The sequence below is a fragment of the Catharus ustulatus genome, chromosome 9, assembly GCF_009819885.2.
Source record: "Catharus ustulatus isolate bCatUst1 chromosome 9, bCatUst1.pri.v2, whole genome shotgun sequence".
In the NCBI taxonomy this organism is placed as follows: domain Eukaryota; kingdom Metazoa; phylum Chordata; class Aves; order Passeriformes; family Turdidae; genus Catharus; species Catharus ustulatus.
The window spans coordinates 11,896,248-11,923,623 of NC_046229.1; the positions used below are offsets into that span (position 1 = coordinate 11,896,248).

A 27,376-nucleotide genomic window follows, 5' to 3' on the forward strand; every position below is an offset into this window, starting at 1 on the left:
GTGAGCTTTCTCCCACTTCAGACAAGTCTGCAGCAAATGTGGGGGCTCTGTGTCATGGTTGCACAGAGGGTAGAAGTAGGTAATACAGGATACATTCAGCAAAACTTTCCAGTTAAAAATCATTTGCCAGTACAAACAGGGCTTTTGCAACTTTGGACTCTGGTAGCCAAAACTTTTTTAAAAAAACACAGAGTTTCAATCTGTGTAGAGCTCTAAGCTATATTAATAGCATGACACACTTCCTCATAAATGAAAAAATCAAAGGTATTTTATATAGAAGGAATAATATTCTAAATACTCACTGCATGTGCTGGATGTGTTTTAAAAATACTCAGTGTTGCCATACTGATTCTTCTTACAGTCACTAAAACAATTTTTTTCAAGCTGAGAAGTGCTGTACTCAGTTTCAGTACATGGCATGTTGAAGACGAGTCAAACATGCCAACACCTCAAATTTCTCCAAATGCAGTCAGTTGTCAAGTAGATTTTATATTTCTTTTATCTCTCATCCCCACTCATTTCCTTCTTCCCATCAAAAATGCTTTAAAACTGAGCTCCATCACAACCCACCAGCAGACTTGTCCCAGTCCTACTCTCTGCAACATCTTTATAGCCATGTCCAGTATTGCTGGCAGCCCACACCAGGGCCCTCCAGGTTGGAGAAGTCAGGGAGAGTCCAATGGAGTCCAACTGCCATTTCCAAACAGCCCAAGCCACCTGCAGTGCTCCTGGAAACCCAAGAGCCTCTGTCTCACGAGTGAGCAACAGGAACTGGTGTCAAAGAACCTGAAGTAAAAAACTTAAAAACATGGACCAAGGACAGATCCTCAGGCTTATCAGTCAAGCTAATTCCTTTCAGCTGACTTTATCTTCACATACACACTGAGTGCACAAAGCTGTAACAGAAATTGCCAGAACAAGCCCACCCTGGACTCAAGTGCAGGAGCAGTGAGACACAGCTGCTGCCTCCGAGCGACCTCCACCAGCCCCCCACAGAAACCACAAGGACCAGAAAAGCTGACACCCAGGGGCTCAGAAGGGAATCAGATATTTAGCAAGATTATGCTATCTGCTAATCTGATTAGCCCCAGAGACTGCAGATAAACATAACAAAGAACAGCCGGACACCAGCTGTAAAACCCATCCAGTCAAGCAAATAACACAGCTGCCCAGAAAAGCTCAGCATCTGGGACCTGTCGCATGTAATGCTTTTAGGGAAATGACAGACTCGCTGCTCTCACGTTGGACATGGGAAAATGTGTTAATCTGTTTACCTTAAATGGATTTAACCTCAATCTGAAAAAGAGAGGACTGACTCGGATTCGCACAGCCAAGACACTCGGGCAGCAAGGCACAGTGAGCAGGAGGCAGCAATCCTCAACACCATTTACATGGGTTCGAAGGATCAGGCATGACACAGGTCAAACAAGAAACATTAAGAGATTAAACAAGCACATTTGTAATTAGGTGTAATGTTGATTGTCTTCTGCCCCTGAAATGATAATCAGGTCCCACATTTAATCACTGCAAACACCTGAGCTTTAGGCTGATGGTGACAGCTTCAGCAGCCAGCCCCTTCCCAACACAGAGCTAGGGACTTGGGCTGGGGGTGGGGAGAGGGAATTTAAAAATGAATCCTATATTTTTATATAAATACAATAATAGCAGAGAATTATCAAAGAAACTCTCATGCCTTCCTTACAGGAAATAGGCTGCTGAAAGACCAAAAGCCACCCAACTTACTTGCCATACACTGGCTGCTACTTTCCCAACCGAAGGGAAAGCAAGAGCATTATTTAATATGTCCACTTGACGTTTTTAAACACAGGAAAACCAAGAGCAACTTGCTCAAGGACTGCATTCATCACTGCCTGCCAATTACAGAAACAAAACTGATCAGTCAGGAGGACACCAGTGGCACAACGACTCAGCGCCACGGAAGCACAAGCACTCTGAAGTATTCTGTCACAAAAACAGGCATTATGGATATACAGAAACAAGTCTGAAGCTTTTCAGGTACTCTGTGGCAAAGCACTTCCCTCCCTTCCTAATCAGCAGACATTCCACAGTAACCTCAACCTTCCCTAGAGCTCTCACTTGAACTGTTGGTTATCACATCAGATCACCCTTTTCACCAAATTTGCTCCAGGATTCTCCAGGACTGAATTTTTACACACATTCATCTATGCTGAGATAATCAGATCAGCATGAAAGAGGAAAATCTATATTTCAGGGTGACTCAAATGAGAGCAGAAATACTGGGGCCAGATGACTCCCCCTCCACTGGAAGCAGTGTCAGTCAGCTCTGTGGTATTGCCACAAAACCTGGCACCAGCAGCCCGGAGAAAGCACCAGATCACCAAAGACAAGGATGCCCAAGAGGGAACTAGGACACAGTATTTCACATTGGTTTTGGGATGTGGGACAAGAACCAACACTTTTGGGGCCAGCTCAGGGACACGGGTATCATGACAATGCTGGAGGCTGACTCTGGAAAGCAGCTATCACTTCAATGCAGACTGAGGAGGAGTTGGGGTCTAGCTAAGTTCAGAATGACAGGGACACCCAAAGAAAAAAGATAAAACACTTCTAAAGAAATTGTCTAAAATATGCATTTTCTATTTTTATAGCAAACATGACTAGTTGCTAGTATTCAAATGCAATTATGCAGAGGCTGATCTATAAATAATGCAAAACCCAGAAAGGAGAGATCCAAACTCATTTACAGCACACCCCATGCTGTACTGAATAATGTTATGCCCTAGCTTTCACCATCCCCAAAAAACAGAAATGCAGTCAAAAAGCTGAGAAAGAAGAGAAGTATCTCCCCCACTCCCCAGCCAAAAAGGAAGACAACATCTGAACCAAGGTAAATTTTAAGGTCATTCTATTCAGTACTACTTTCATAGATAGAAAGCTTTATTTCAACATTTCCAACTCACCTGCTCTTTTCACACAAGTGTCCCCTGAAGCTGTAAAAAAGGTATCATGGAAATACATCCCCCCTCACCCCACTGCAATGCGCTCTGAGTAGATCCATTCAGAAGCTCACAGCCTTCACAACGAAGTTGTGTCCCAAATTTCTTAAATGAACTGTCTAAGTCTCTTGCACAAAGCAGTGAATAATTTAAGTTGGAAGGGACATATGCAGGTCAGCTACTCTAACCTCATGCTCAGAGAAATGCTAACTTTAAAGCAGTGTTTAAAGTTTAAAAAAGGTATCTCAGGACCTTGTCCTGGTAAGCTTTGAATATCTCCACAAATGAAGATTCCCAAGCCTCTCTTGTTCCTTGTTCCAACTGAGAACTACTCTCACCATGAAAAAGTTTCCCCATATATTTTGTATAATGTAGCTGCAAACTGTGATTTTTTGACTCCTGTTTTTCAGTATGCACTTCTAGGATCGGAAGCATTGCCATTTCCCCCCTCAAAAATTTACTTCTTGATTGCAACTACTGAATTTCAAAACAGCTCTTTAATTTTTTTCAATTTTATTCATCTACTATCCTTACAGCAACAATACCTTCCCACACATCCTCTCTGCACCAAATTTATGTCATTTACATTGAAAACTAAGGAGTTTTTTCCTCTACTTATAGCCCAGTTAGCTTTGTTATAATGCAGTTTATAAAATTGCATTTAATGGAGAAGGAAGCAGGTAATTTGTTTATTTCTGAACTGTGATGGCTAATGGATGGGGTGGGAATAATGACAGAATATATATTATGTTATGGTCAAACAATACAAAGAGAAAATGCATGACCTGGTAATTTTTACCCTTCATTAAATGGCCTATTGAGCTGCTTTTTCTCCATATCAGCTTTTAAAGCGGAAAAAAAACATGCAAAAAATAACATATTTCAAATCACAAGATTACCCTTAATTAGAGCAAAAATTACTCATCTGTTTCTTAAATTCATCAGCAATAGCTAAAAACATACCTAAAAATAAGAAGACTAACTGTAACTAGCCTTGTTAACAACCTTCCTCCATAAATGCTGAGGCATTTTAATTCCCATGTCTGGAAGGACAAATGAAGTCTGTGCCACTCTGAGCATCCTTGCCAAGTCCTTCCTCTTCCCAGCAAGCCAAAAGCAGAGTGGGAAGCAGAATCCAAAGCCGTCTGCACATCCAGATGGAGCCGTGTCACCTAAGCTACATCTGCTTCCAGAGGTTCTTTGGGGCTTTTCCGAGAAGAAAAGGGGTCTGTACAAACACAGATCACTTCAACTGACAGTCCTGGTTTTCATTTACTTTCTTCAAGGAAGAGAACAGATGAGCTACCAATGGGTTTATCTGTGTTTGATACAAGGAGTTGTCATGCACCCTAAGCCCTGCCTGGGAAAGGTGAATGAGGGAAGAAGTTCCCAAGGATACGTGGAGAAGGGTACCCCACCATGCTGTCCTCTGCAAGGGGAAACCCAGCCAAAACAGAGCAGCTTCTGAGACTGATGGGTTGAACCAGGTTTTTTGCAAAGCTATCAGCGTGTAAAAATCCACAGGAAACAAACAGGTTTGCAGGTTGTGTTAAAACCCAAGTTACATGGCTCACAAGAGGTCTTCAGTGCAAAGTAACACACGATGGAAATAGGAAGATGAGGGAACAATATGAAGAAAACCCAATTAGGCCCCAGCCTAATGATGGAACATTTTCATTTTCTGTAGGGAAAACGGCTGATATTGGTCAGCATCAACTGATAAAGGGTTGGCTGGTATGGGTTTCAAGAGAACCTTCATCTACATCTCACATCCCATTTATAGAGACAATAAATTACTCTCACTTTTCACGACACAATGTGCAGAAATAAAGCTCACATGCTCAAATGAGACAGAGCTTCTTGATGAGTAAGAGTGCTAAAACGTCAGCAATACATCAAAACTACTCAAGTTCACATGTTACAACTCCAAAAGAGCAAAAATTAATATCACTGAAAGGACATGCATTCATTTTCACAGAAATCACCAGAAAAAACTCATTTCTTCCCTAAGAAGCTCCCTTGTATTCAAGTTCCTTCTATCTGTGCCAAGTACGCTCATATGGCAACTGAAAAAACATTTGTGGCATTTGATTCTCAAAGTCCAGAGGCGTAAAGAAAAGTTTTCCCAGAAAGTGCTTAGATAAAAGTCCTTTTCTGTGGTTTAAGCAGGAACACCACTAGTCAAAGTAAAAACATGGAGCTGGCTGATGCGCAAAGAACCAGCACTTTGAAGCACTGCAGAGGTCACACTGTGGCAGAGAAATCCTGCTTCATAAACCTTTGATGTAGAGCAGCTCTCAGAAATATCTTCGTTATTTCACTGAAGTACTTTGCTGCTAAAGCCTCTTTCTTACTCAGCGTTAAATAAGCTGTTATTGTTCTTTAATATTAAAAAATAGAGCTAGTTTCTCTGTCAGCATTTCAGACAAATGTGCAACAGGCAGTAAAGAAGGTCCTAGGAGGGTCTAAACTGAGTTCATGTTCAATAGTACCTCACTGACTTCCGAACAAAAACCCCCAGTCAAAACCAGTGTAAGTTCAGCTCAAAGTCACACCTTCCACAGCAGCAGCACAAAGCCAGGGTAAGAAACCCAGCACTCAGAGATCTGGCAGTGATGTGGAGGGACAGCAGCTCACCTTTCCACTTCACCAACTTTTGCTTTTCACTAAAAAGGCTTTCTCTTTATAGTACAAATGGTGCAATTTATACATACAGAAACACACACTGGAGTGGTTTTTTTACACCATGTCCCTAGTGAAGGTTAAACAACGGCATGACAGTCTTGTTTCGGTTTTAAAATACTGTGGAGATCCCCATAAAACAGTTTCTGAAGAAAGCCACTGCAGTGGTTTGAATATCCTGAATGCTCAGAGTCAAGAAGGAAGAACATCTGCACGCATTTTTATGGTCCACTCAAAGTTTAAGTGCTTCCAAACACACAACAGCTACAATAATGCTTTCAATTTAAAAGACAGAAGCCTATAAACAGTCCACATTATGAGCACCTCAATTTATCTAAAATTTCCTCCACTTATATTTACCTTATCCAGTTCCAACAACAAACCCTTCAATTACCCAGTCTCTTCCATCCTCCATGAGAAGAAGAGTAGTCAAAGAGCTAAAACCCTACCAAAACCTGGAATAATCATTTGAAATGAATGAATTTGTCCTAATCCCAACTGGTTGACAGTACAGAGCCCCTGAACACCACCTGCCCCAATCAGCCAGATTCCACCTTGCTCCTCTAAACTCTTCTGGTTCATTCTTGATTTTGTTTTTCACTGAACTTGTACAGCTGCAAATGCACTCCTATAATGTCATGGCTGAAATAAGATCAGGAGAGTTTTCCTGCAAGATGAAGGAAGCTGGTGGGGGTGCAGGACCTGCACCAGCTGCCCATCAATATTCAGTTCGTGCAGCTGCTCTCAGTGGCATCCTTGGAATCCAGCTTGGCTGGGGAAAAAACAACTGTCGCTGCTTTTTTCCTGAAATTTCACCTAACTGCTGTAACATGCCTGTGTAGCTCTGCCCAAATTCTTCCATGTATTTTAAACACTTCAGTGAAACAGTTAAAGCCGAACGTTTATATTGCAGGAGTGCCTTGTTTGTACCTTTCCCTTTGTTGCCATCTGTCAGACTTCCTCACTGAAGTTTCTCCCAAGAGAAACATCAGTAATGGCGAAACAGCAGGAATTTCAGCAGCCAGTTGCCTCCTCCTCCAGCCCCTAAAAGGTCTGAAGTTTGTCTCTGTGAAATTTTAATAGGGGTTCCTTTTTGCTCCAACACAGCCACACAGACCGAGCACAGCATCAGCCATGACCAAATGGTGCCAGCACTTCAACACCCCACCTTGCACTACCCAGAACCCCCATGGTTGAAGCAAGAACATGCAATCCAGGGCTATGAGCCCAGCTGGTCAAGCAGAACACCCTAAATTATATGGGATTGCAGGGAGCATCCTCCACCCACGTATGTACAAACATTAGCAGACGCACAAACTCCCCTGACTGCTCACACATGTGCTTAGGAGAAAATAAAGCATTTAAGAGCCTGTGTTACCTCAGCTTCTCCTCTCACTCAGTATCAGTGAATGGCTCCTGCCTCCCTCTCCATGTTTTGGAGCCAGCCTCATACACCATTTTAGCACAGTCCACCACAGCTCTCTTTTCCTTTTTTTCTTTCTTTTTTTAAATGGAGAGACTTTGAGTAGGACTGCCTGTGTTACAACTTTTCTGAAGTGCTAAGCACTTCACTTGAGCTATGAATCATCAACTGTGACAGAAGCAGAAACATCTTGTCATAAGCAATGAAGAAACTTCAAATTAAGTATCCCACCAAATAATTTGTGAAGATTGCTTATCCACAGTCAAGAGGGTTTGCTTATAAAAATAATTTATAATTTGATAATTATTACAGAGAGGAAAATGTAACTACCCAAAGAACTTCAAAAATATTAAATGACAAGAAGCAAAGGGGGAGGAGGAAAGTGAAACACTCTCAAGCACTTCTTAGGGCTCCAAAATACAAATCTTCCTCACATACTATAAGGTGATCCATCTGCAAACATGTTGAGAAAAGGTATTCAAGTTTCCCCAAGCAAATGCAGTTTTCCCCTCCTGCTCACTGTTTTTGCATCTTAAAAACTTGATGCTTATAGCCTAGTCTCAAACTTGCCATAATTTTAATCAGGTCTCAGGACAGAATGCAGCCCTTCACTATTCTTCCAAGGGACTTGCAATACACACCTCAGCACTAACATTCATACAATGGCAAGCACTGGAGACAATCTGGAACTCTTTGTAATCCAAAAACTAATGTAGTTTTGTCCTGCTAGTAAATGCTTTCATGGTGTAAGAGGAATAGCACTATCTTCTGCATTTAGGTTACATTTTGCTACTTTAAAAAAAAAATTACTGCCCTTTCACAATTACAGGCAAGACCATGCCTTCTGAAATTCAAACCTCTGAGACATCAAAAACTGCTTTAACTATGAGACTTTTCTCTCCCAAAGTCCCAGTACACTCCTTCTAGCTCCTTCAGCTAGAAAAACTGGCAATTTAGAGCACCTGTGTCCTTCCCTGCACACAGACCACTTACTGCCAAAGCCCTTCTGTCTCAAGCACTGAATTAAATAGGCATTACATACAAAAAGGAGCTGTTTTCGCACACTTATTGTTCTCAGATTGTTCAAAAATACAATTAAGCTTAAAATGTGTTGGCTTCCTTGATTCCACTGCAGCCAGCTTACACACATACCCAGACAATGCATTCTATACAATTAAAAATAACTTTCTATACTCATATTTTGCTGCCTGAAGCTATAACCCAAAACTAGATGTTGATGTGCTATTTCAGACCCAATGAAAGCATCCCTCTGGTTTCTGAGCCCTTTCACCTGCTTTCAAACCTCCACAAAGAATGGATGTCTTGCTACTGCTGCTTCTGCCCTCACCACCTCCTGGGAAAACAAAAAGTCCCTCCTATGTATGGTCCAGGAACTTGAATCCTTGTAAAAAACATTGTGTCGAGAGAAATTTTGTTATTTACTATTCAAAAGATACAATTTCCTTTTCTAATAACACCTCCACCTGAAGCAGGTGCTAAAAGGCAGCAGAATAAATTATTTTAGGCATGTGGGTGTGCATGCACACTGACCTTCTGGTACACAGCCTAATGAAGATCAGAAACCATCAGGTGTGCTGATACAAATAACCTAAATTCTTGTATGTATGCTTACTAAAGCATTCAAGTGATTTCAAAGACCTTTATCAGGACAGAAAAGAACTGTATTAAAATTCTGAGCCTCCAAATCTATTAAGCATTTCCAAACACAGGAGGACAAGTACCAGGATTGCTCAGCTGCCCTCAGTGCGTTGCTCAGGGAAGGAGAGGGGGCTCAGTCAGCACGCAGTGACTCAGCTCCCTTCCATCAGATCAGCAATTTAGCAGCCAGTAAATCGAACCTGTGCTTTCCATCTCGCTTGTAAAAACACTGTTTTAGCTCAGTGAAGGCCAATGAGTTACACTTCTGAGGGGCACAGCACTGAATGGATCCTTTCCCAAATGATATTTCCTGAAAATCCGCCTCTGCACTTTGGTCCTGGGCATGGCAGAGACAGGAGAGCATCATGCAGCTCCTGGGATGCACCAGCAGGGATATCCTGGGCAAGCTCTGGTTTCTGCACTGGGGCCATGAAGCAGCCAAGGTGCTCCAAGTCCCATCCTCACCATGGTGGCCCGTGGTGCCAGGCAGAGCTGCCAGCAATGCACAGCGTGCTCCAAGGGTTGTCCTGGGTGACAGAGCTCGGCACAGGGGAGCAGTGAGCACACAGCCAGTGTGTTCAAATGGGATTCATTCATCAGGCTCCAACTGCTCCCCTTCTCTAGATGGAAGCCCTTTATAGACACTGCCTCATTTATTTATTTTTTGAATGCCCAGATTAGTTTAGTGTGAAGCTGTTGGGAGATGTAATTTGTCTGAGCAATGATCTATAGAACACCGAATGAACACTAAACAGGCTCTTGCTGTCCACAGAAGAAACACACTCTGCACTCTCCCATGGTTGTAGCACAGGAAAGGTGAATCCTTTTCTTTCCAAAATTTAGCCCCCAGCAGTCTGGAGGTCAAAGAGCTGGCACTTCTTCCAACATGCTCAGTCATGACCAAGGACAGAGCTGCAGCCTCTTCCTATGAAGAGCAGGGCCCTCAAATCAGAGGGAAATCAGCAAGTGATAAATAACCCAGCATTCTGCTGGGGACAGGCTTTTCTCACACAAACAGCCTTTTCTGCTCACATCTGTGAATATATGCATATTTAAAAAATAAATTATCTTTCATTCAGATTAGTTACTAGAATATCTCTTTCTCTGCTGAAGCAGATTTGTTCCTATGGTTGTATCTACTGCTATTCTGGGACTTGGTATTGTTTTCTCACTATTGCTGCAGAAAATGTTCAGCAGCTAATTGCACAGTCAAGTCCTTTCACATAATTTTCACTTTGACAAGAGTAATTAAAAAGCTAAACGGCTCGAGAACCAATTGATTAGGTCTGGAAGCAAAGCTCTTTTTAGGTGATCCTGAGATGCACGTGTACAGAACAGCAAGTGTTCACAAAACACAATTAGGAGCGTGTTCCTCACTGTTGGTGGTTTAGTGTGATTCCTGCAAGATCTCTTTTTTGCCCAATTTGTATGAAATGTGATATTCACATATGTGCTGCACATAAACCATGCTTTCAAGAGTCAGGAAAATTAACCTTAGAGGAAAAGTTACAGAGTATTTTCCTTCCATCACCTGTATCTACAATAACCAAATAGCCAAAGTTTGCAAATGGACTAGAACACCTTCCATCACAGGAACAAGCTACACAAGGCTATTTTATCAGTAAATTTCATTTGCTCACCTTAAAATTGCTCTGAATTCTCTATAATAGGACTTCTAATATCATTCTATTTTGAACTACATAACTGAAATTATAAAGTAAAGGGTTCCAAAATTACTACATATGTACCAAAATAATGAGCTTATTAACAGTAATATAATGGAAACTCTCGGAAGCCTGAGGTTACACAAAAATTTAAGAGATGCTCCCCATAACTTTTATTATAAAGCTAATAATTCTATTCTTGAGAGAAGTTGAAAAGGTTGTCTTTAAAGCACTTCCTTCTCAATGAAGTTTGGTCAGTTACTGACTACACCTTTGAAAAATTTTCACGAAATGTGCAAGGTTTAAAGCTAATGGGAACTTGGAGCAGCAATAATAAGAAACTCCCTCTAGGCATACAGAGAGCAACCAAATGCCAGGCTCCTCCTACGCCACCAAGAAAGTGCTGGTGCTTCTCAAAGCCAACAGCTCTGGCCTCTGTGTGAGTGTGGGGCATTCAACACAGGTCAGAGAGCAGGTTCATGGCACAGACCACCAACATACACAAACAGATCTATGATTAAAGCTACAGCAGCACCTGAAAGAGAGCTGGGTGCATGTGTGTCTGCCTGCAGAGGGGTTTCAAACACTGGAAATCCAGTGCCAGCAGAGGGGTATTGGGTCGCTCTCTCTGCAACAGCACTGCACACCATGACTCCAGGCACAGCAGTACATCCAGGACACAAACACAAACCCAAAACCTCTTCCTTTGGTACAGAAAGCCAAAGGTTGACCTAAATTTTCCGGCACAAGTAAAACGTCAAATCTTTTCAGGGAAGTCAAAGACATAAAGAGAATTGTGTCATTACATAAGCAGATATGCTGAAAGAAGCAACAGAAGGTTCCACACATTCACAAATGTGATCATTCAGATGACAAATGTAGCAAATTAAACCCAACTTGTTAGCTAATAGAATATTTAATTATGTACTATGAACGATCACTTGCATATCTGGGAATTTAGACAATTATTTTTGGAAGGGGGGAAATGTTTCTGAGAATGAGGGGTTTTTAGCATCTGAGAGCTTTTCTACTGCATTCCCTTCCACCTTACCTTGTTTATAGCTCTATTCAGTAATAGTTTTTACTTGTTTCCTCGATGTCTTAATTTCCTGCAATAATACATCTGCCATGAATAATTAAGCAATGCATTTGCTGCTCGCTGAAAGCTGAACAAGAGCTATAAATCAGTTCTGGGACCCTCTGCCAGCACAGACACAATCAGAGATCTGCTAATGTTGGCATTTCTTTCTGCAGGTGAAAGGAATGGAGCACCACAACACTCAAGGAGTTGCTCAGTAGTGTCAAGTTCCCTCACCCTGGAACTGGCATTCTGGGAGTGCCTGTCTGCATCTTTACTCAAGCAGCAGGACTTGAAAGACTATTTTGATAAGGGACAGCAAACCTAAATGTTCTATAGTCTTCACATTTATTCCTTTCTCACATTCCTAGGTTGTTCCCTCTTACTCTTCCACTCCATAGTCAGGAGAGGAGAGCAGAACATGTCCTGAGTGTGCATTACTCCCTTCTCAGCACCAGAAGGATGGACTGCTGTTCTTTGCTGTATTTCCACCTTATTTCTCCTGCTGCTTGTGGTTCAAACCAGGGCACTACCAGATGGTAATGAAGAGCTGAATGATCATCTGTAGTCAGGCCCATTACAGCCAGTGAAGGTTTATCTTGTCGAGTCACACTCGCTCTCAGACAGCTGGGCAGGCTGCATTTCTCACTTTTTTGTATATGAAGATAGAAGATAACAACAAGCTACAAAAGCAACAGCGATAACACTTCCCTTCAACACTTCCACTCACATCCATATCAGGGGAGAGGAACAGTAAAACAACTTTCCACTACCAGAACAGGATTCACCTTTTAATTGGATGAGGTTTACAGTGCAATCACTTCAAGCACAGCTGTGCAATGTATGAGCCTCTCCAGCCTGGCAGTGCAGGTACACTAGAAAACTAATCAAGACCAGGTATCCAGCCAGGCCCAGGAAATGTCAGGGTGGCCATCAGAATTCCACATATCTTAATTTGAGAACCTCCACAATTCACTAGAAGGTGCAGAGACTCAAATTTTTAAAGGTCAAAATGTAGAACAATTCATCACTAAATTTCTCTACAAAACAAACCATGTAATGTTCCTGGTTTTAATTCTGTTGACAACAGATTGCACATATTTTAAAAACCTAACGTTTAGCAGCTGTGCTGCCAGTCTGCAGAGTTTGCATATATAGCTGTGATATTACCATACTCTATTATTCATAACAGGCAACAGACTTCATTCTTCATCTTGTGAAAAATAATTGCAGTTTCAAGTCAAAGTCTGATGGCAAAGAAACACCCAGTATAATGGCTAGAGTTTCCAGAAATCAGGAACTCATGTAATGGCCTGCATTTGATTTAAATCAATTCATTAAAAAGACAAATCTCTTCTGATCTGTACTTCTTCAGCAAGAAGTACACAGCTCTTTTATGAAACCCAGGAAAGGAAAAGTCGAGGTGGGTAAATAGCTTTTTCTTATCCACAACAAACATGCAATAAATTAACCATAATCTTTTAACATGAAGAATGAGATACTCCCATCTCATACAGCCCTGGGACCTCACTCAGACAGAAATTCATGAGTTGATGTATAGCTATTCATAGCAAGAATGACTACTGGAGGGAGAAAGCAAAAAACCTTACCCATCTTCCCTTCCCCTACCATTAACATTAAAAGCAGTCTATACAAATACACGTTTTTAATACATTTTCCCTTTCATACACATAAATAAGCATTTAAACATATTTTAATCAGAAGGTCTCGCAACACCTACAGCATCCTTTGTAACTGTTTCTCAAAGCATTTTGTGCTGCCAGAAGGTGTTTCAAACCTCCCCAAGAGCTGTTGGTCGGTGCTGCTCTGGGCAGCAAAGCAGCATTGTTTGCCTGGGGTGGTCCACATGCAGACCCTCCAACCTGCTCTGGGTGCTGTGTGAGAGGGGCTGGCACAACCACACTGCCTTTCTCAGGAATACCTGACAGCCATGCAGAACAGCACAGATGTTTGGTGCTGTCAGAGAGATGGGCTCTTGCACACCACGGCAGCAACCACCAGATACACACCAGAGCCCTGCCTTGGCGAGCAAAGCCCCTGGACCATCAAAGCTCAGACACTGGCCAATGAACAGATGTGTAGCATGGTAAAGTCTCCAGGCAGTCAGTTACCTACAGATAAATACATAACATGTACTGAGAGAAAAAAACAAACACAGAATTACCTGCTACAATTTGCAGAGCTGAGTTAACTGTATGACTTCAGAAGATGAACCACACACTGGAACAGGCAGCTGACCTTTAGTCATGCACAGACACAGGCAAAAAGAGTCAATCTAGGGGGTTTATGAGAAAACTAGTGGATATTTGCAAGTCTCATATTTTCCCCTGTTTTCACTCAGCGTCTTTAGAGCAGAGCTACAAAGTCAGAAAATGGCACTGAAGAGGACTAAGGGCCTGGAGAACACTTTCACACAAAGCTATGTAGTCAGAGGAAAGACAGAGATGGTCACTTGAGAGGAGAATAAAAAAGGATAGGATAAAAATGTAAGAGTTATTAGGTGACCCAGATAAGACAGGCTATGAGACTGTACCTTTCCTGGTTCATAAAGGAAGATAAAGAAACATTCATTTAAAAAAAAAAAAAATCACACTGCCTATTCAGAACATATCTGAGGGAACACTTTGTTTGCATACAAAATTCCAAAAATTCCTCTGAAAATTCAATTCCACACTCAACAATCCTGCATGTCTCTGAGCGTTGCTTAGTGCCTGACCTGAACTTCCCAAGTGCAGTTCAAGCACATTATTTCTTCTCCTAGCAGTGGATGAGAAGGACTGGTTTCACCCAGTTAATTCTTCCATTCTGGTCATGGGATACTCAAGATGAGATGTCTCACCAGAGGCCTTACGCATATGAGTAGAGCAGAAAGACTATCAAATGTGTCTTCAGGATGGTACTCCTCATTTTTGCCTGTCACTGTGATGTCTATCCCCCTCAAAAAGAACTGCTTTGTCGACTCCTGCATGGTTTATGATCCATTAGCACTGCAAGACCTTTTCTGTATACCAGCTGTCTAGGCAGTTGTCTCTCATTCTGTATTTATGTAGCTGATTACTCCTATTTTCAAACATCTATCCACATTTTTCCTTATTGACATGCATCCTCTCAGACAGTTTTGCCAATTTGTAAAGATCATTTTGAATTCTAATGGTGTCCTCCAACATGCCTGCCTCTCTTCCCAGCTTGTTGTTGCCTGCAAATTTAATAAGCATGTTCTCTATTCCATCAGAGAGATCATTACTGCAAATGCTGAATGCTACCAAACTGCCAAATACCCACCCTATGAGCAGATGTTTCACAGGAAAAAGTCTCATGAGGGAGCACTGAAAGCTTTACTAAAGATAAATGACATCTACTGCTTCTCCATTCACAAAGCCTGTTAGCCTATCATTAAAGGAAATTAGATTGATCTGACCTTGACAAACGTACATTGGATATTATTCCTTTGCCCATGTGAATAAAACAATATTTAGAGTTGTTGCAATTAATAAAGCTCTACAGAAGGAGTAATACAAGTCTAGTTTCTGAGAACAAATTCTAATTTGACATAGGAAATGGGACTAATGTGGATGGAAGGAAAAGGCAAGAGTATGAGATGATCTTTTTTGTACCTCCTTAAAACATCTAGCATTTGTTGGCTGTCATTGGAGGCTTATTGTTGGGGTAATTTTGGTATAAATGGACCTAAAGTTTGATACCATCCAGCAATTGCTGTAACACAAAATAATTTTGCAATTTGACAAACTTGGAAAACACCACATGGTATATATATGATGTAACTCTTCATATGTTAAGTGAGGTTTCTTAAATTCCACAAAATTACACAGGAAGTTCTTCTCACACAAAACACTACAGATTACAGACAATGCCAGATTTTTAGAGCTAAATTTGTCTCCAAAAACCTTTATCTGCAATAGAAGGCTGAGTGTCTAATGGAAAAGATGTTGAGCACTGCATAGATACTGACTGAACAATACAGGGATTTTGTCTTAATGTGTAAAAAATCCCCAAATCATACTCTGCACTTAAAATAGGGCACATGACTATACAGACGGTGATGTATTTTAGCATTTGAGGAAAAAAAAACAACGAAACTTGGGCTGTCAAATAGGTAATATGTTCCATGCATTTACTAAGACAGAATAAGGGTTCGACAGGCATTGCCAAGAAAGACAAGACCAAGCCCCTGTGGCCAGCAGTACAACCACAGAGCAACTTCAACACAAAAAACACTCTCTATTTCCACAACTGCCTCAAGAAATAGGCAAATGCAGTAGGAGAGGAACTACATGGTGTCGGTGTGAATTAATTCTCTTTGCCCATGTTCCAGGCTGGGACCTGGAGGACGCCTCTGCTGAGCACCTCTGGCTCCTGGGAAGGCTGAGACCACAGCGGCTCTGGCTCCATGCACAGAATGAATACACAGGCAAATTTAGTTGCACATGAGCTCACACAGCATCCTTACATAGGGATGCAGCATGAAATTCCCTCTGTATTATTCAGCAGCCTGTTTTTCTACGGGTCACTCCTTCCACAAATCAGGTTGTGTTCTCTCTGGACATTACTTTAGATGCGCTTTGGTGGTCAAATGTTTTCACAGACATTTCACATTAGAGATCTATAAACATCACCACAGTCAGCTTTAAGTACATAAAAGTATTTTTCCAGTCTCTTTGTTTTTAAGAGCTTTTGAAGACAACTTTTGTAGAAAGAACCAAAAACAAATACCTAACTCATAAAATACAGTCCCTCAACTTGAACTTTGCCTGAAGACCAAGCAGGGCACATTTCAGCCATGAAACAAACTCATAAAAAGCTGAAAAGAACAGGTTATATCTAAGGAACTTCATGTTAACCCCTGATAAACTGTGTGTAATGGAGGATAAAAAAGGATATTAGAAGTTATATACAGCAAGTATAAATAACAAGTCAACAACCAGGACCATTACCTGCTACATCAAACAAGTGTAAAGGGAGCTTTTCTAGGTCTGGACTACCCTCAGCATCCTCCTGAGAGCCATACTAAACTCTGCACTCAGCATGCCAAGACTGAGAACACTGTGTCAGGACCAGGATCCCAGACCTTTAAATCGGAATATGAAAGTATCTGCTTATGAGATAGGTTAGCTTCTTCAAGGCTTTTCCTGTGTCCTGGAAAAACTGAAAGCTTCTGTTTGATCCTAAATAGGATTAAAACACATAGTCATCACCGGATCAGTATTTTAACCATTTCCGGTATATAAGAAGAATCTCACTATTCATTGTTCTGTTCTTTCAATGAATCTTTCCTCTTCTAAATATAAAACTCTCCAAGTACAACACGCCATAGCTGCCTCACTTCCAAAATGTCTTTTTTCTCCAAATGCAGGGATTGAAATCCCTTCTGAAATCAATGCATGGTAACTCTTGCATTTATCCCAAAAGACAGAATTTCAGTTTCCAGTTAGAAAACCAAGGCAAGCCCCTATCACAAAGAACAATGCCAAAGTGAGAGCTTTGCAACACACTCTGTCTCCCACTTGCACAAGTTCCCAACTTTTGACAAGTGGGTGAAAAGGAACAGCCCCACCTGCCAGGCACAGCTGTGCTATCGCTGAGCCTCAAAATGGTTATTTTAAGTGGAGTTTTTCAGGGCAAAATCCCTACATGTGTACAGCTGCTGAGCATTTCCTGGTCTCTTTAAAACTCCTTTTCAAAACAACCTTTAACAGAAGTAACACAACAGTTGAAGTGGATTTGGCTAAAAATAAACACAAAGAAAACTCGTAGGTGTTCTGCACCCTTATAACAAAGAGTGGAGGCTCAACAGTCACTGTCTTCTCCCCATCTGACAATTAACTGCCAAGGGCTTATATCACTCATCTTTGAGGTGAGCCAACAAAGTTATCATACATAGACAGAGTTTGTAAAAAAATTTGAAACAATTTGCAAGGAAAGTAGCAAAAGCAAGCAAGAATTTGGAGTGATTCCTTTTAAATCTGCACTGCTAACAGTGGACTGATGATGGTCCTTTCCACGAGACCTTGGTTACTTCCAGAGAATAACCTCATGTAATAAAGACAAATAAACTCCAAACCTCTTCCTGACATGTTGACTTTATTCAAGGCACCAACTTGGAACAGCCACCCTTGGTACAATCAATGTTTGTTGGAAAATGGTGGCATTTCCATTTATTGTAAGATTTGGCCGCGTACTACCTGTATGTCTCAATCCAATCTTACAAAATACAAATTTTCTGGGAAAAAAAATCTGGAAATCTTTTATCTATTATTAATTACTGGGGGGGAACAATGAGTAATATAAACAGTGAAGGGCCATCTGAAAAGCGCAGCAAGACTGCAAAGGCATTCCAGCCTATACTACATTAAATGGAATATATTCTGTAATTATTTCTTTTTAATACCATGTCAATGCCCCTTATTGTGAAGGTTTAATGTTATGATGCAAGAGAGAAAGACAAAGCTAACATTCAAAGATCTAGCATTACAGGCTACAATTCATATACAAATGTAAAGCCACCATCCACCATAAAAAGTGCTTTTATTTCATTCAGTGATCGTATGTCAGTAAAGTGTGCAAGGCAAAAGACATTTCCATGACTTAAAAGTTGCAGTAAGCACCCTACAGTGTTTTCACACCAACAAAATAAATGAGATTTGTCTCTGGCACAAACAAAGCACTGATTCTCACAAGGGACTAAACAGAGCATTCAATTAAGAGTGCACCACTGCTTTTCAGCTCCTGATACATAAAAATGCACAACTTACCAGAGAAAAAGCACCCATGAACAGATGCTTTTTTTCCCCACTCCTTTTTAAACCAGGCATGTTCAACATCAAAAAAGATTAACTAACATTTTGAGTAAACAAATTTCATACTCTTGGTTGTTCACAAAAATGAGCTTGATCATCTTATATTACAGTATCATTCTGAAGCACCAGTATAATGAAAAGATAATCAAAGAAACAAAAAAAAGCATTCCTATTTTCCTATTACCACATCATTGCTTTTTACAACTACTCAGCTAAAATACTGAAAGCTCCAGCAATCTTGTACTTTTTCCCTTTCTGACATCAGTACTAGTAATAGCTAGGAGCATCATGACAAACCATATTATCAGTTTTCTGGTACTCCTTTCCATCTGCAAAGAATGTTACCATCACTACTACAGGGTATTTTAAATACCTCCTTAAAATACACATAGCAGCCTCTGCAAATAGCCACAACTTATTAACATCTGTGAATGAAGGCAACTAACTTGCAATTAGATTCGGAAAACAAAGGATAAACTTTGGTAGTCAGCTACAAACAGGGAAAATTACCTTTAAAGAATTACTCAGATGACTAAATGAGCTGGGATCCAGCAAAACCCATTTTAATGTGCCTAGGGGCTGATATTCATGAGCAAAAAGTCAAGTCACACTAATGAAATAGAAGTTTGCATCCTGGGAATCAGAGGTCCAGAAAGGAATTCAGAGGTCACAGTGGAGGACCATGTTCCCAGCTGAATGCTGTGGCTAAAAGAGCTAAAGTGCCATTGTACTGTTGGAAAATGCAGCCAGTTATTTGTCTTGGTCCTGGTCCCTTGACTTTAAAAAACATATTGAAAAATCTGGAGGATTAGTGAAGAACAATAAAAATTTTATCTGGTCAGAAAAAGAGTCTATTTTTCTACAGCAGAAAGGACAAACTTTCAGGCTCTCTAACTCCTCCACTTCAAGTTGCTTCTCCAGGAGATTGCATTAAATAGCAGGAATCTCCAGCCTCAATGACAGATGTTCTAATATCCAGTGTCTAAACCCTAAAAATGCATAAAGGTTGTTTGAAATAAATACACATTTGGAGAAGTAATGATTACTTGCCATTTTTATAGATCATATAGGAGACGAGTAAATTCTCTATCATTTAGTTTTCAAACCAGGATTTGACAGCCTCTCAAAAGCTACGTGCTAGCTCATCCACAGCTGTTAAAAGTAGATACAGAAATTACTACTGAAATTATACAACCTGTGCTACACAGGTCAGAGTAAAAGACTGCTCTGATCTGATTTCTGGCCTTAAAATCTATGAATCTACACCGAAGATAAAATTGTAAGCAGGTAGTTCTATTGGTTTTCTGTATCACCCAGCCAATAAACACATGCTCTCTCAAAGAACAAGTAATAAATGTATCATCCCCTCAACATTTGTCACTGTGCTGGATAATTCACACGGATACTTAATCACAGAAGTCCCTTGTGAAGGAAGGCAGGAGAGGAACTTTGGCTGCACAGCCGAGTCCAAATGGTTCAAACGGCAAGTGGGGATGGCCAGCCCTGCACAGCAGCAGTGAGGGGTTTAAACAACGAGCCATGCAGTAGAGGCAACAGCCAGAGCCTGCATCTTGGTCCCTGTGCAAACCACTGCCCCCCAGATGTCCCTGCACACTGACCACAAGCTCAGAGCTGCCTGAGAGCAAAACCCTGAGTAAGCTTGGCTGCAGTAACTACAGCACCTCTCTGGGCTCAGGAGTCACCACTCACCAAGGGCTCCAAGAGGACAACAGGAAGAGATCACTATATATTTATTCTGCTTTTACACCCTCCGTAAGTCTTGGTACTGACCACTAGTGGATGAGGGATTTGGGGCTAAGCAGACCTTTGACCTGTCAGGTGACATTGACTGATGAATGCTGTTGGCTTTAACAATACATAAAAAAGACAAAGTATCATGCTGTGATTTGTTGTGGGTAGCAATCCAAACAAATTCACGCCCTCTGTAAATGCTGGAGCTAAAAGGGCTATAAATGCAGAAAAAGATCTGTTGTCTATTCTATACATGGTGTTAGTCCTCACAGTATCTCTTTTACCTTCATGTCTGCAACATTTAGCTAGGAGCAGGCAGCATTTAGGTATTTTACACAGAAGAATCCATTCCTACCTAAATACATATATATTTTTATGTATGATGAGTAAGGACACCAAAAATAAACACTAGACAATAACTGTGGTTAATATTTCAACCCATCTCTTAATGACGTCACCTCAATGCCTCAGGTACAGGGGTTTTCCTAAACAGTATTTTCTGTGTTCTTTTTGCTGATGGAATATGTCAAGCTAGTCAAGGTAGAATTGCAGAAAATTAGTATTTATCTGTGCTGCAATACCTGGATCCAATCGCATCAATTACACATAATCACTAGGTGCAGTGTTTGGGGACAGGCGTGCAAACAGGAAACCTGGAAACAAAAACTGATGCAAGGCAGCAGTGGAGAAGCCTCATGTCCAGCTTTAGGAATGGGATCCTGCTGCCCAGCTCTGCAAAGTGGCCATTTTCCAGGCTTGCACAACAGCAAGTCTGTCCCACAGCATGGTCTGGAGCAGCTGTATTTGGGGTTGAGCTCTTGTTGAGGCATTATTCAGGTTATGAAGCAAAAGGAGCAGAGCTGAATCAGGGAGTCAAAACAAGCCAAGTTGGTCTTGGGAGCACAAAACAGTAAGGGTAAACAGCAGAGTTAGGGGACAAGGAGAAACTAATGCCATAACAAATGTTCCCTCCAGTGCTCTTCCACCTAAAATCTCTGGACAGCACTTCAGGTACAATGCAAAATCCCTGGCAAAATAGAGCTCACCTGAAGCTAGAAAGGCCATCTTACTATTCTTAGAATCTGAGATGTCACCATATCTAGAAAAGTCATCTTAATACCCTTTCTTTTCCCAACCTTCACAAGCATCAGCATCCTACCTTTTATATTCTTTTCCGAAAAACAGTGATTGGAAAAAAAAACCCACAAAAAACCCTAAAAAAACCCCCAAACAAACCACAAAAAAAACCCCAAAAAACCAAACAAAAAACCCCAACAAACTAACAAACAAACAAACAAAAAAACCCACGTAACAAAACCCCAAACAAATAAAATACAAAAACAAACAAACAAAAAAAACCGCAAAAAGCCCCATGTACAAGATGCACATCTTTCAGATACAAAGTAACTCATCAATTCAGGGTCAGGGCACCCTTGAGACACTTTAGACTTGGGGTCCCTTCTGGCCAAAGGCAGTGGGAGCTCGAGCTCTGCCCTGACCACCAGCTCACTGAGGCACATTTCATCTACGCTCTCAAATAAAAGTCAAGTTTGCTCTACCTCTAGAAATCTAGAAGTGCAAATTGTTTGTTTACCAGGTATCAATTCACAGGTAGTTGGCCTAATTCTGCCTTAGTTCTTTCCTTCTACAAGGTCACTTTTGAAGTGGTTTTATTCCTTAAGCCCTTTGAAATTCTGTGCAAGACAAACCAAAATATACTGTGGTCAGAAAAGGCCTAGGATGGATCCCCTAGTCTCTTCCTTTGGCTAATGGAACCTGTGCCCAGGGCTTCAAAAACAAAGCATAATTTTTAAAAAACCAAGACAACAACAAAATACACTGCTGATGATTTCTCATGACAGCATTGATTTTTTCCCCATTTTCTCTGCATTTTGTTTTGAGAGGAGTTTTTTTTTTTTTGGTTTCTATTTTATTAGAATAAATGACACATTTTCAAAAGCCAAAAAAAAAGGCATCTTTGAGATGACAATTGCACTGAACATTAACTGAAATCTGCAAAGCCATTTTTCCCATGCACAATCAAAAGCTGACAGACAGGGAAGCAGAGAGTGTATAAAAAAGCCACACAAGCAAGCTGAGAGGGAATGGGTAAAACAGCCATCCTGAATCAGCTCGGAGCTGCTCTAATGGAATTAGGGTCACCCTGACAGAAACACAGTCAGATCACAGAGAAAATTTAATAATTTCTTATTGCAGTCTGTAAAAGCTGGGTAGGATCTGAAATAGCTGTCTGCCAAATTAGCACTTGTGTATCCACCGTTGGTGCGCATGTGCCCCTTCCCACTCACCTTCTCCTCCCAGCACCCCACCAGAGCAGCCAGGAAACCACCACTCCTCTGTTGCTGCCAGGGGGGCACCCAGAGAGCCCCTCTTCTGACACTGCCACTCGGTTTAACCTTTGGATGTCCCTTCATCTCCTCACCACCGACATTCTGCACAGTGAACTCGATTCCAGGGGAGGCACCGGCGCTGATTCCGCCAGCAATGTGCACTAAATCTGCTTTATCTCAGGTGTTAACATCCAGCTCTCTGCCAGCTGCCTTAATTGTGGGGAAGCGACAGCAGCGACACTGAGATGTGTTACAGCAGCAGCAGGGGGGAAGGCAGGGAAGACCCAGCCGTGGGTGCTCCCTGAGCACCCAGCTGTGCCAGCTCATCTCCAGCCATCCTTTTCCTGCTCCTATAAAAGGCAATTTGGGGACTGACTCGAGAAAATCCGGGGATAACCCTGCTCCCACTGCCCTGTTGTGTTTAGTGGGGGAAATGCAGGAATGCTTTGCAGATACAGAGCCTGCCCATCCCTCCACTGACTTGAAGCAGTACTGCAATGGGGAAAAGGAAGAATCACAGTGATTTCTTGGGAACAGCCATAACCAGTGTAAATAAAGGTTCTTTCACTGAAGTCAACAGGATGCTATGGGAGCAGAGGAAAAACAGAGGAATGTGCACATGGGGTGCTCCTTTCACAGCATCCCTCTCTAGCTTCTTCTCGAAGTTCCAGTGTCCATACATTGTCATATCTTCCCCCTGCCCTTCACTACTGTTCTGAATCAGGACTCTCCAATGCCAGATTCACCACTCCATCACTTGTCTGCATCGCTGATGGCAGGTCCCATAAAATGCAGGGTTTGGGATTGAAATTTTACCCCTGCAGAGGCACATAGCAGACAGGTCCTTTGACACAACACCCAGCCTCTGAGGGTCAGTGGCAAGATTCAGTGGGTAAGATGATAGAAAAACTGTAAGTTGCTAAAATACACAGAGCAACACGTTCCATCCTAGGAAACCCTTGATTAATCCATGGGGGCTGTGGTGGTTAAAAGGTCAGTGCCCTCCAGAGTTGCCTTCCAGATTAGGAAAAAGCAATTCAGAGTCAGCCTGCACCAGAGAAAAAGACATACATACAGATAAACTTGCTGCTCAACACAGAAATGTTCCATATCGGAGACACCACACAGAAACAGAGTCAATTTTGTTAAATTTAAGCATGTGGAAGTATTCCACAAAATTAGCAAATCACCTCTACCACAAATTATCCTCAGGCCAAGAACTGTCCTAGGACATCTCAAGCTCCACCAGCTTTGGCACATGTGTGATGTGAGTGATGCTTCTCTCCTTTGCAGGAGCCAGTATGAAGATAATAAATTTCAGGGCATTTTTATCCACCTTGGGACACTAAACAATTAATTCTCTATGCCAGATTCCAAAAAGGGCTACAATGTGCAGACAAGATGATCTGAATAAGCACCTTTCAACAGCACCAGTAGACTGCAAAGTAAGCTGAGGAAGGAGACAGCTGCTGCCCTCAGTTTAACTGGGTAGCTCAGACTCATAGAGTCATATTAGTCTGCTGCAAGTCATCCCTAATGACAACAAAAAAATTGAATTTCTGTGTTTCTTCACATCCCTCTTTCACTCTTCTCTCCAGCTTCTCTAAATTTAGGTCTTCCTTTCATTCAAGGACATTCAGAACCTCCCAGTCTGCTTCCTACATTCAGCCATGCTCCTTACCAACATGAATCAAGATCTCCTTCAGCTTCCTCAAAATTACATCTGATTATAAGCCTGGTGACTAAAGCTGCAGTAAGAGAGATGACTGCTGGCAGCTCATGAAGTGCATCATGGTCACCTCAGCTCCATCTCAAGCATCCCAGGAGCCCTGGGTTCTTTCAGAGGCAAGAAGTGTTCACAACTGCCATAGCCTGTGATGAAAGTGCAGACATTTGGACACTGAAAATCTGGGTACAGGTTTAAAAAAAAAAGGGAGGGGGGTCTGCACAAATACTTGGGAATTGCTTAACAAATACACACCCCAAAATTATGCAAAAAAAGCCACAAGGTTTCCTGCTCTCTGCATAACCCTTCCATAAGGCATTCCTATTGTCAAGTGTTTCTAGTAGGCTACCATTAGCCGTGTTTTTCTCCTCTTGTCTGTCCACAGCATTCTGCGCACATATTTCCCCTTGGCTGGATGGGGCGAATTAAAACCAATCACAACAACTCTATTGGACCATCAGGATAACAGCAAGGGTCCAACAGCTAAAAGTATGACCACAAGAAAACACTGCACTCCAATTCTGCCAAAACAGAGGTGTAGGAGAGCTACACCAGAAGGTAAGAACTCGCACCCTCTTCCCCAGCAGCCTTCTCCAACAGCAACTGCCTGCTGACTCAGGAGAGATGTCTCAGTGCTACACAAATTACGAGAGCTGGCAAAAGAACAAGGAAAAACTAACAGGGATTACTGTGACCCCAATACTTCTTTCTTCCTCCGCCCCCAATTTTCTTTACTCATCTGTGCGTGTTAGAAATCAAACTGTCAGGTTTTGATCTTGCAGCTACTACAGAAATTCTTTCTGCACTTGAATAAATTTTGTCAGTCTTTTTAGTTCTACTTGTGCCCCTTCACACACACCCTGTTTATCTGCAATGCGTGCATTGGGAAATAGAAGGCTGGGGGGAGTTTTCTCTTAGCCCTCTGTTTCCAGTACAAAGAAAGAAGGTTTAGTATTTCTGGAAATAAATTTTGCAAGGCATTCAAGTTTTCCAAAACCAAATGTTACTTACTGTCCGCTCCTGCTAAAGGCAGCATCAAGCAGCAGAGGATGGCTGCTGGCACAGTGAGTACTGGGATGCAGAAGTTAGGCACCATATTCCAAAGTAGAGCAAGTCCTCTTCAGTCTGAGGCAAGTGGTCAGTACATCCAGTATTACAGACACAGACTTACTCCTGCAAACCCAAAGAGGAAGAAAAGGAAAATTATTACGACACACAGATTAACTGCCAGTATACCAAACCGTAACACGAAGACATTATTACAGATATTCTGAAAGAGAAATTTACCTATCTTCCCTGCATGAGCAGTAGAGCACCACACACGCCTCCGAATTCAATAAGCTGATTTCAAGGGTCAGCAGGCATAAATGCACCTGTCTCCAAGTTTACCTTCACGTACAGTCTGGTTTATGGCCCATTAATGCATCCTTTCCTTGCTGTTGTTCACAACAAATAGCTCTGAAGCTGCACATTACATACAGAAACAGTCTCTTGCAAATCCTTCCATGTGCCCTAGACAGACGTGGTTGACTGCATATGTAGGGAGGGTTTGCAATCAAATTGCATGTGCAGCACAGCTTGGACCATCCAGCTGGGCTGGTGTACACCAGACAAGTCTCAGCGGGTTCAAGCAGAAGAAACAGAAGCTGATTTGGATCAGCTGTCAGCTTACAGAGCTACCAGAGTCACAGCAGAATGCTGTTAAGGAAAGTGTCTGCAAAGAGAAGCTTTACCCAAAGCAAACACCTCAGCTTCAAAATCCCCAAATGGAGGCAATGACTACCTAAAAGGATTCATGATTGGATATTCACTCTCCAAAACAAAGCAAATTATCTTGTAAATTGCCTTAACTTGGGCATCTGCTTGAATACTGAAATACAGAAAATGCCTTGAAAACTACCCCAAAAATGGCAAGTATTTTAAAGGAATAGAATATCTGTGTATCTGCCTGCTTTATCTTTTAATGAGAATATACTAATTGTACTTCCATCTCAAAGTTGAAGGTCTACCTATTAAAACAGACTTTAAAGGAGTTAGCAAGCACCATGCCCTCAACAGCCACACTCAGCAGTGACACTTTCAGTACCAGGCATCTCAATGCAAGCCCAAGAGTTTTTTAAGTGGATGAGATTCTCCACTAAGCTGCAGAAGTTACCAAACTTACCAACACAGCATTATTAGTAAAAAAGCCTCATGCAGGCAGATGTCAGCCTGGGTGGACCCTGTGAGTGTCCCTGAAGCAAAGTACCTGCAACTGTGCACACTGTTCATAGACCAACATGCCATTTTTACTTGTGCTGGCAGACATTTCAAAAACATCTTCAAGACTGCTCTAACAAAGGTATTTCTGAATTTTGCTAGGTTTGGAAGCATATTGTTTTTTGAAAGTGCTGAGCTTTTGATGGAAATATCACAAGTTACAAGCACGTCTACTTCTGACAAAAACACGGTGCTCAAAGAATCCCAGCAATGATCGTGCCTAGGGAAATCCACAAGAAATCTCAAGAGAATATACCTTGGCAAATATTTACAGTGCATAGTACTAACAAACAGGAGATCATGATTCTTCTCCATTCTGTTACTGTATTTGCACAGTAAATCTTTTCACATGTTATAGTATCGCACAGCACAGAGAAATCTTTATTTATGCAACATCATCTGCACCGAAGACATCTGAAAATACTTTACAAAATAACCTAGTTCTAACCTACATGCAGAGAGAATACTGATCATCTCATTCTGCTTTTATTGTCTCAATGAGAAGGCATAAATCGAACAAAGCTCAGCAGCAAAATTTTAAATACTGCAGAAGAGGCTCTTTGTACCAGCCACACACTCAGTTATCTTTGCTGCCCTCCAACTTCCCTATCCTCACTCAACTCTCACCAAAGGATTACTAAAAGCAGCATTTATATGTCTTACATGGCAAGGACAGATACAGGTAGTTGTATCTTTATAGCTGCATAAGCTCTACTCCAGTGACAGAATAGTTCAGCAGTTGGGCCAGTGTTAGCCAGCTCCCCACATATGGCCCACACAGGAATGAGAAGAAATGCCTGGATCAAGAGTGACGATTATGATTCTAAATTTTGCATGTACAGGGGTAATTTGTGCTGCTTGGGGAAGGGAGCCCACTGAAGCACTTTAAGCAGCATTACATCTGGCACAACAGCAGCCAGAATCCCAAGAGGCTCCTCTTCCTGGGGAGGGGGTGGGAAACACCAAGG

General features: G+C 41.6%; 1 protein-coding gene across 19 annotated transcripts in view; it reads right to left on the reverse strand.

The window, feature by feature from the left end:
• The window catches only part of PTPRF (protein tyrosine phosphatase receptor type F), a 378,262-nt gene that overhangs the window by 221,760 nt on the left and 129,126 nt on the right, over positions 1-27,376 (reverse strand). For all 19 annotated transcript variants that reach the window (XM_033067370.1, XM_033067369.1, XM_033067389.2 and 16 more), the window contains exon 3: positions 25,161-25,322. In XM_033067370.1, coding sequence (XP_032923261.1) covers positions 25,161-25,245 — 85 coding nt within the window. In that variant the 5' untranslated portion in view covers positions 25,246-25,322. The remainder of the gene's footprint in view (positions 1-25,160; positions 25,323-27,376) is intronic.